This window comes from Manacus vitellinus, unplaced genomic scaffold (assembly GCF_001715985.3).
Source record: "Manacus vitellinus isolate BGI_N305 unplaced genomic scaffold, ASM171598v3 scaffold_19_pilon, whole genome shotgun sequence".
Classification (NCBI taxonomy): domain Eukaryota; kingdom Metazoa; phylum Chordata; class Aves; order Passeriformes; family Pipridae; genus Manacus; species Manacus vitellinus.
Window position 1 is genome coordinate 5,148,766 of NW_021939395.1, and position 10,259 is coordinate 5,159,024.

The 10,259-nt window shown below is 40.5% G+C and overlaps 1 protein-coding gene across 1 annotated transcript; it reads right to left on the reverse strand.

The window, feature by feature from the left end:
* Positions 1–1,973: 1,973 nt before the first annotated feature.
* IDS (iduronate 2-sulfatase) lies at positions 1,974–10,253 on the reverse strand. The gene is made up of 8 exons (XM_008933402.3): positions 9,715–10,253; positions 8,465–8,642; positions 7,490–7,578; positions 6,297–6,497; positions 5,520–5,690; positions 4,823–4,949; positions 3,143–3,316; positions 1,974–2,742 (listed from the first exon to the last, which is right to left on the reverse strand). The coding sequence occupies exons 1-8, from the start codon at positions 9,844–9,846 to the stop codon at positions 2,240–2,242; spliced, it is 1,575 nt and encodes a 524-aa protein (XP_008931650.2). The 5' UTR covers positions 9,847–10,253; the 3' UTR covers positions 1,974–2,239.
* Between the last annotated feature and the right edge of the window lie 6 nt (positions 10,254–10,259).

The following is a 10,259-nucleotide window of genomic DNA, read 5'->3' on the forward strand; positions in this document are numbered from 1 at the left end:
GGATACATCTTGATTCACTGGTTGTCAGAGACAATTCTGTTTCATGTCTCCCCAAAAGATTACTGGATTTTGATTAAGAAAGGTCAAGGGCAGCTTTTCCCATTCAATATAAAGAGAATGACTTGAGGAAAAAAATACTCATCACCTACCACCAGAACTTTTATCTCCACTTGAAAAATTAAATTGCCTGAAGTGATGGGAGGCTTAGGGCATGGTATGCACAGGAATTTTTTCATGCAAATAAATTCCTAAATAATTTATCTACATGCTATAATTGTACATCCCCTCAAAAAGTGTGGTTTGTTTGGTTATTTTACAGGTGTCTTAGCAGAACAAAACACAAAGCTCACGTAGCCAAATCTCAGATAATACCCATTTGCCAGATCAATTTTAAATGTACACTGTATTACTGACCCAGCACACCAGAGATTTAGAATAATCCTTAACGCTTCGATACATGCCCCAAAATAACTTTCCCAATATTTAATTTTCCTTTGAAGGGAAGTGTGTCAGAGCTATAATTAGCCCTAGCTGCAGACTCCAAAACTCTGTCTGGCACTGCTCTCAGTAAAACATACCTTCAGCCAGTGTGAAATTGGTAGAGCTACATTGAATCTGCTACCTGCAATTGAAGCACTTCACACCAGCTGAGGATCTAAGTATATATGCATAAAAGAGGGGAAAATATGTTTTCACCTGGAATAATAATGCTGCAGAACACACGGGATCTTGGGCTGAGTAAAACAAATGACAAGTTCATAAGAAATATATTCTTCTAATTGAGTTTAAAGGCACTAAATAATCGCTGTCTTCTAAGAGAGAAACAGATTCATGGTGGGTATCTCCACATTAATTAGGAATAAGACTGTCACGTGGATTTTAATGAAATAAAGTTATGTCTGTGGCTTCTCTAGGATATTAAAGGCAATTTGTCTGAGGAAGACAAGTAATGGCTGGCTTTTTGTAGGAACTGGAGCAGTTCATTAAGGAAGGTAGCAGGAGTTAACACCATCTGAACAAGCTGTTATTTGCTAAGGCCCAAATTCTGAGACCCTCAATTACCAAGACAGAACTGCAGAAATCCAGCAGGCTGATAGAACACAACACAAATTACTGCCCTCACACTAAAGCACTGTGTACCTTGTGGCTGTGAGCACGTGGTACAGACAGCACTCAAATAAAATACTCAGCAAACCCATTTTTCTAAGATACAAGCTCCCAAACATATTTACCTTAATGCATTTGTCCATCTGGAAATTACTTACAGCACAGCTTGGGACAACTAATGCTCCACATTCTGTGTTGATAAATGCCACACTAAAAACTTAAAACTAAATGGGAAGCTTTTAGCTATCCTAGTCGAAAACAGAGACTGCCAAGCCCCAGTTAGCACTGAAGAACGCAAACATCCAGGTTTCTGTCACTGGATATAACAACCCTCAAGTGCACTGAGCAGTTCAACAACCAGAAAGCTACAGGAGCTAAAGGTTTCCACCTCCTTTCACCTGTGGAGACCAATTAGACCAATCCTCAGGAAAATATCCAGAAGAGCATATTGGTGTTATCTTAAGCCCCCAGTCTTATTTAGTGTTTCAGTGATGAAAGCACTCATTTCACACACATTAATCAAAAGTTCAGATTCTCCTGCTCTATGACAAGAAGTATGAATTTCCAAATTAAAGCTTTTATTTAAAATAATTAAATTTTGAATGAAACACACGAAGTTTCTCTTTTAGCTCTAGACAGAGGAAAGGCTGATGACAGCAGACACCCCAGCCCTTCACCACCACCAAATGTCTCCTCGACCACTCCAGCCCCAAGCCTCCTAAGTAAACAGGACAGGACCTATGTAGAGGCACTCATTCTCTGCATAGCCTTTCAAACACAGAAGTTTCTGGGTTTCCACCTTTCATATCAACAGTTTCAGCACAGATAATGAAATTTAATTCTTCGCTTGCTACAGAAGATCACAGAGATGTTTCATAGTATGGGCCTGCATACTCTGTGTGGCCTTTTCAAAAGTGTCGTGAGCTTGTGTTTGGAAACATAATTGCAGAAATTCCCTCTGACTACCTTCAGTGCAGTAAGGGCTGTAACAAGAAAAAGGCAATAGCTAGTGTTTTGATACAGACAGGATTTTAATTCAATCCAAGTGTTTTCTGTACAACAGAAAGGTTTTACACAAAAGAGGGAAGCATTAATTCAGCTGCAAGAACAGGCACAGAGACGTTCCCGAACCCTAGGGCTTCAGAAAGCCAAGAATCCTTTTGAAAAACCAACCGTGTGAGGTGGTGTTATAGATGTTGTAATCCTGGTTTGGGTCAGTCTCCATCATGTACAACTCTCCTGCATGGACATCCTCAAAGTCAGCGCTGAAGTTGTCAGGATTAAACTGAACCCACACCGTGTACCTGTAGTCAATGGTGCGCATGGAATAGCCCATGATCCTGATGTCTTTCAGCTTCGGCTTGTCAGAGTTCCACTGGGGAGTGTCTGCAGGCCGGGGATACTGGCTGAGAGCAACAGGCTCTTCATTAAAACACCTGGCAGTGTCACCACAGCCCTCCTTCCCTTCCTGCACCTTCTCCTCAGTGGCATTAAAGTAGCGGACGATGCTTGTCCCCTCCGTGCACAGGGCAACGTGGAACGATGTCTCGGGGCACACGGGAGGAACCTGCAGGCCAGCGAGTTCAGCAAGTGTTGGAAACAGAGACACCAGCTCCACCACTTTTTTGCTTTGCCCTAGAAGAAAAAAATATCAAAATACAAGTTACAGAATGTGATGGTTTGACAACATTGGTAGAACGCTCTAGGAAACTTACTCTGATAATTCAGCTGGTGTTTCATCAAAAGTACTTTGTACTGGATTTGTGGGGTACCAAAATCAAGGCAATTAAGGGGTGGCAGTTAGCTCTGAAGATGCCAGTCTATGCATTTATGATGTACTTTAAACAAGAAAATTTTTCCACTTATGTTTCTCAAATGTGCAGCCTTAGAGACAAGAATATCCATCACTTTGTAAAAGAACTCTTCGAAAAGACAAAGCAAACTCACAAGGTGCCTGTAGGCAAAGTATCATTACATCACCCCCTCTGCTTTGTATATATCCACTGCAAACAAAACATAAACACTGGAAACTTACCTTGAGGTACTGAGCCTACAATATGGCTAAAAGGGTCGAGGTAGGGGAAGACCCTCATTCCTTGACTGACAGAGGAAGTTGTCATTCCTGGTACATAAAACATCAGTGGCACACGGGTAGCAACATCAAAATTGCTGTATTTTGCCCATTCTCCATGTTCTCCCAGGGACCATCCTAGGTGACAAAGAACACAATTCAGAACAGATACTGGGCTGTAATTTAGTAGTCATTTCTTTTTCGTTGTAAATTGACTCTGGCTGTTGGGGTCACTAGTCTGTTTATAAAAGTTATATAAAAAGGTAAATGATCTGTACCTAGATATAAGATTTTTCACTAATGCAAAAGCTATTTCAACAGCCACCTCAGTCTTGCAACTTGATACTCTTTATTAAGGAAATAATTACACCTTTCCTTATTTCCCCTACTCTAGATTAGAATTAGGCAATTAGCATTACAACAGCAGAAAAGAGAAACTGGAATGTGTCACAGCTCCTGCAAGAGTCTCCAGATCAATGCCACAAAGCACTCATTTAAGTTTTGGGCAGCTGCCAGCTCTCCAATACTCCTGTTAACACTGTAACTGAACATCCCTTGGAGCCAAGGCTGCTATCCATGCCAGACTGCCATATCAGGATGTTATTCCTGAGGAAGCAATAGAGATAAAACTTTTTAGCTCTCCTCTTCCTCTTGAAAGAGATGCCAACATGACTTCCTTCTAGGCAGATTTACTGCCAACTTCACTTGGGGGAAGACAAAGGAACTCTATGACAGCTGTGTTAACACATGATATTTTGAATCACTTTGCCAGCCATGGCACTGGAAACACCAATTATTCACAGTTATCCACACAAGGGAAAGAAGAATTCAGTTTAAAATGGAAAGTCCAAGTCAAGTGGCAAGTCAGTAGGAACTTCTAGAGTCACTTTACTACCAAAAATATTAACCCCATTGCTCTACAACTCACAAGGGCTTGTTTATACAAAAAATCAACCCAAATTAACTAAATTTGTGACTACAAATCAATGTAGTTAAGTCACATCCTAAGTGGTTTAAGTCAGCTAAGCCATTCCCCCATTAATGGGATCATGAGAGAGTTATTTTAAAGAATATTAGAGTACTGAAACGACCATTAAATGCTTTATGTATTTGTCCCACAGATCAAATTAATTTTTTTACCACCAGGATCCAGAGTGTACAAGACCTCAGTTATGAGGGGGGACCATATCACTATCAGTTTAGATGCTCTGCAAGCAGCAATGACAAGTGCAAGAAAACACACTTGAGCCATTAATAAGAAAGCTTGTGGTGCACCCACTGCACAAGATAGCTCTCTACAAATGGTAAGGGGGTAGGAATGGTCGCTCTTCTTTCACAGAACTGTTCCCAGCAAGAGTCACTCCTTGGGGAGGGGTTGGGAATACAGCAAGCTCAGCCCCAGTCCTGGCAGGCAGCCTCATCCCTCACCAGCAAACCCTCAACCTGATTAAGGAGGTGTCTGTGGGGACAGAACTGTGCAGCCACAGAAGCCAGAGCCAGTCCCTTCAATCAGAGAGAGACCAACCAGAGATACAAGGTATGGCAGCTCTGCTGTACGTCACAGAAACACACCGGATTAATGTGCCAGCCTTTAGTTGTACAATGAAGTTATTAAGTGAGCTGGTGAGAGATTTAAATGTTTACCATGGTCAGCAGTAAAAACTACCATTGTGTTATTTGAGAGTCCTACATTATCCAAAGCATTCAGGAGCAGGCCAACCTGCACATCCAGGTAAGAAACTGCTGCATAGTAACTCTGACGGATCTGCCGCTGCAAGTCAAGAAAACAGGAGAGAGGGGAAAAAAAGTTAGTTTTTCCCCAGACACAAACACAGGAGAGCCACTGGGTGGCTGTGTAAAAGAACTAAGGGATTTTACTTTTAAAGCTTTATTTTTTGAGTGTCTGTAGCCTGAATAATGTCCCAGAAAAGGTAAATGGGGAGGGGGCAGTCTGAAAATTCTATCTCCCTGAAGTGCTTTCAAGCAAAACACAGCAAACCAATCCATTCCCTTGATCCAGCCAGTGCACCTTGTTTTGGCATAAGCACTGGAAAGCCAAGGAAAAGCTTGCAAAAGATACCCTTTGCTTGAAACAGATAAACAAACAGACTCAGATAATGAGCACAAACACAACACTGGTAAACCTGCTACATACATGCCAACCAAACTGCAGTGACAGAGAAGGTTTGTCCATAGAGGTGACAGTATGCAAGGCAGGGAATTCATATTTGCAAATTGACAACTGCTGAACAACTGGGAACATCCAAGAACAGCCAACTCCTCCCTTGCACTTGAACAAGTGGAGGCAGTTTGACTTCAGTGCATTGTGTTGACAGCTTACCTGGAATTCCTCTGGAAGTGGTCCATAAGGGAAACTAACATTTAATGCTTCCACATCATCCCTCTGTCTGATATCTGTCCAGGGGTTGTAGGCCACAGAAGGTAGTTTCTCAGGCACCCAGGGATCTGGGGCTAATGGGATATTTTCCAACGGGTACAACTTGAGAAATTCCTTTACAATACAAAACACATAAAGACTGTCCTCACCTCAGATTTACTGTAAACTCTGTGTTGTAAAACAGCAATCATTTCCCCTTGCATGACCCTTAAATGTTACAATTTACAGGGCTTCATTCCCCTTCCCTCACAGTGTAAAATGTAGCAATACTAGTCATCTCCAACCAACTCCTGAAAAATACTGAGTTAGTAAGTACCCAAACCCAGCCTCCTGTAACTCAAAATAACATTGCAATAAAAGGTCCACCAGCACTTTCACTGAAATCAGTAGGAATTTTGCCATCAACTCAAACAGGGAATGGAATACAAGATCTTGTAAGGCCTCATTATGTCATACTCCATCAAGCTGAGCCCCATCTCCATGCAGTAGCAGTCACTATTATGGTGGTAGAAGCCTGGCTTTTGGCTGAGTCGTCACAATTCATTCTCATTAAACATTCTGAAAAGCACCACAGGTGACTCCTGAAGTTACACCAAATCAAGGCTGGTTTTCAGCTCGCTTCCCAGAAACTACAGCAACAAAGCATTTGTGGAAACAGCTCTGCAAAGCGAAAGCAACGATTGTCCAAGTTCCCTTTCCTGCAGGTTCCCATCTCCTCACCTGGGGATACCTCAGTGGGATATGTGGCTTGTGGTAACCAACAGCCAGGAAGAATTTTTGCTTGTTGGCTTTCATAACGTTCAGTAAACGTATGGCCTCTTCAGTGCTCTGAATATCAGGCAGAGTACCCTTGGGCATTTCTGACACATCCACTGGGCACACCAAGTTTGCATAAAGTTTTCCATCTTTTCCCCTGCAAGTCTTTATTTAAAAAAAAAAAAAAAATTAGTTAAGTAACTTCCATAAAAGCAAAGACAAAATCCTCTGTTCCATAACTTTTAAACCGATTTGTTTCTCAGTCCTTCCACCAACAAAAGAATCCAACATTCATGTCTATGGAAAAGCAGAAATCCTCTCTAAAGCTGGGTAGAAGATTAAACATGGTCATACAGGGGAAAAACCCACAGCTTCTACGATGAATAGAATCTCTGATTTATTGGCAATGCAGCAGTATTCAGTTGTGCCATACACATGCATTTAAACTCCTGATCCCAAGAGTTCACAGAAAGCTGCCTGGAAGCTAGTGACTTAGTTTCTGAGCAAATGCCAGCAGTGGCTGATGTGTAATCAGTGAAGAGAGATAAACTGGACTAAACAGTTGTCAGGGAAAGGTGGCCTCAGCAGGGTGTTTGGGAGAGCTGCTAAATGAACATACTTTTCTTTATGTCATGGATGCAAATATTGTCGTTGTTAAAACCAGTCCTTTCCTGCAATAAACACAAGACCAAAGCACTGCTGAGGCTCCCTGTGCCCTCATGGCTGCAGCTCCTGCTGGGCCGTGCACAGACTCCAACACATGATGCTAATGCAATGTTTGCATAAACATTGTTTTGGTTACACTTAAAAGTAGCAAACATTCTAGAAAACTGAATCAGATTATAAAATTTCAGATTATTTAAAGATTACTTTCATTATGATCACCACTCACTCAGTCCTGGGCTCTTTATTGCATTAAGTTCACTAAGACTATTGACAATGTTTTGTCACTTACTAAGCAAAGCCAGACCAGTGTGCAACTTGACAACTGCACTTTCCAGATAAAGGAATTAATGACATATACACAAATTAAGACTATTCTTGCTTATATCTCAGTAACTTAAGTTTCCAAGTACTAATTTAGAAATACTTAAAACATCTGCAGGATGGTTATATCCTGAAAACTCTCCTGTGAGAGTCCCACAGATCGTCCTTACCTTATGATTTTCATACTTTTCAGTTGAAGGATGAAAGGGTGGAATGGACCAACTGTATGGATAGTCATCACTGTGATTGGATGAAACCCCTGAAAAGGAAGAAGATATTAGAAATTCTCTAATAGTTCACTGGACCTCAAACACAAGTTTAACCTGTGTTCAGCTGTTGGGTTTTTTTTTTAATATGCAAATGAAGAAACATTTCAAATAATCTTTGACAACAGAGAAAAAGAAAACCAAGAAATAAAAGTAAAAAAGTTTAAGACAGACATTTTTCCCCAGAATACACTTTTTACTGGTGAGTAAGATTCAAGCCTGTTGAAGAGCCTTACTAAATGGGAGTAATTCCTCAGGGAAATTACTTCTGGGAACAGTAACAAAAAACCCTCCCCAAAACCCCAGGATTAATCACAGTCTTCATGCACATCCTTGATTAGCTTTACTATCAACTGAAAGTTCATATATCGACACGAGTTTAGTTCTAGGATAAAAAACTACCAAAAAGAGGGTCAGTATTACAGTATTTTTCAACTCAGTAGTGTTACTGCTTTTTAACTAGTGAATTAATTTCCTACTGAATTTGTAGCATTATCATACATCCTATATGTCCTGATCCACACTCACAACCACAACATGAAGAACATGCAGGCAGAACTAAGCCAATGAGGGTGTTCAGTAATTTCATGTTCAGCAAATACCTCACTTCCAGATGTATTTTTAGAATGTAGACATTTATTTCCACAATTCCTAGACAAGATGTGAAAAATATTCACTAGGTAAGAGTCATCTAATACAGTAATCTCTAACGCCTTAGGATTTAAAATCAACCTCAAATCATTGTAAAATCTGGCTCGTGGTTGAGATTTAGGTTCTCAATATAGACAGGAACAACACATTGATAGTCATATAAGTCTGTTCATGAGGCTGCACACGTTAAGCATTTGTATGTAAAGCAAATGACAATTCAAACCATACCAGGATGAAAAACTTTCCCCACAGACAGGGTCACGTAGCCATTTTCCTTGAAATACTGGGGCATTGTGGAATAGTTTCCTGCGTGTACCCTCCAGTAGGAGTAGAAATCGTACAGCCGGGTGGTGTCAGGTCTGCGGCCTGTGAGAAAGGACACCCTGCTGGGAGCACACAGGGCTTGCTGGGGAGAGAGCCAGCCAAAGACAGAATCAGTTTGGAACAGAAAGCAAAACACAAGTACAAACTGACTGAGGCCTGGCTGGGCAGAGCATCTGAGAAGGCTCCGGAACTGCAGGGAGAATGTTTCAATCCACTTCAGGCTGGAATGAACAGCATCCTTATTAACCATATCAATTACAATTGCAAATTTCTACCAAGGTAGACACCTAACTATCTATAATTTTTCATCATATCAAATAGCCAATTCCTAAGCACTAAAAACTTTGGTTATGGAGCTAGTAGCACAAAAGAGAAAGAAAAAAAAAATGTCAGGTTCCATAAAGGCAGTGCTTTTGAAATCTGGTTGCTCACATCACCTGGAATTAAGCAGCAGTGGCAGGTGGACTGTGCTGATAAAAACCCAAAGTCTAGTTGATCTGGACTGCCTTAAGAATAATGAAAGGATAAACACAAAAGGTCTGGGTTATGGTCCAAAGGCCGCACCAATTTTGCTTCACACTGACAAGAACCAAGAGTTATTGCTTTGAAGTCCTATTCCTCAGCCAGAATTAGACTCAAACTTCTAATTTCTCAGCAGAGAGAAACTTGAGACTGTAGGCATCCTATGCAGAGCATCCAAGTGAAGAGCAATTAGTGAGATTTTGAGTCCTCTACCTAAGTCATGCTTACCACACAAACTGCCCCTCCACAGCAGCCTATTCAATCAATTTCCTCAAAAGAAAAGATTAAAATGTAAAATATACTCTTTTTATAAGCAATAGAAAAAAATAATTCTAATTTAGTAAAACAGCATTTTTAAGCAACACTTGACTGCTAACAGTGAAAATGCTTGAATGGCATTACACTCCTCCAAGGGCTACATAAGTACCATAATCTAAATGCCCTGTTTTCATTTTTCTCACCTTAGTAAAGATAGGTTCACATATCACAGTTCAGGCTAACCATTTATTTCCTACTGTACATACTTAAAGTTATTAAATACTTGCTTTTTCCACTGGTCTGCCTAACACCAACTGTGACAAAACCAGTAATTATTTTGCATAGAGAAAACATGCTTAAGTCATTTATCTCACCTGGGCATATGCATTGCTGAACACAATACTTCGAGAAGCAAGTTGATCAATGTTGGGAGATTTAACAAGCTTATCTCCATAACAGCCCAAAACAGGACGAAGATCATCCACAACAATAAACAGGATATTCATGCCATCTATGAAGAAACACAATTAAGAATAAATTAACTTGAGCTGCAGTAAGCAGAGACTACTTTATGGTGGGTTTAACCCTTAAGTGCATATAAGAAAAAAAAATTAATTAGATGGGCAAGAATATTGAATATCATAGAATCAGTATCTTTGTAAGGAAATGTAAACAACAGGATTAATTCTTCTACAGGTAGGAATTCTTATTTGGCCTAGACAGAACTACAGTGGTTTTCATTTCCCTTCCCGTTTCATTGCTTATTCCCGTTTTCTCCAGCTGCTACAGACATTTTCTTCAGCTGGCTACAGAAAGGTGGTGCAAAATAAAGAGGGTACTTTATGGGTTTACCCCTACTACAGCCTGCAAGCCGCAGGTAAAAAACAGTCTCATGCCGTATAATGTTGCTCCGAACAGA

Excerpts from the sequence above, each read along its gene's own strand:
- IDS (XM_008933402.3), bottom strand. The coding sequence starts at position 9,846 with ATGAATATCCTGTTTATTGTTGTGGATGATCTTCGTCCTGTTTTGGGC. Across the intron at positions 8,643-9,714 it reads TCAGCAATGCATATGCCCAG|CAAGCCCTGTGTGCTCCCAG; the intron begins GTGAGATAAATG and ends CTCTCTCCCCAG. Across the intron at positions 6,498-7,489 it reads AAAAGTATGAAAATCATAAG|ACTTGCAGGGGAAAAGATGG; the intron begins GTAAGGACGATC and ends TTTTAAATAAAG.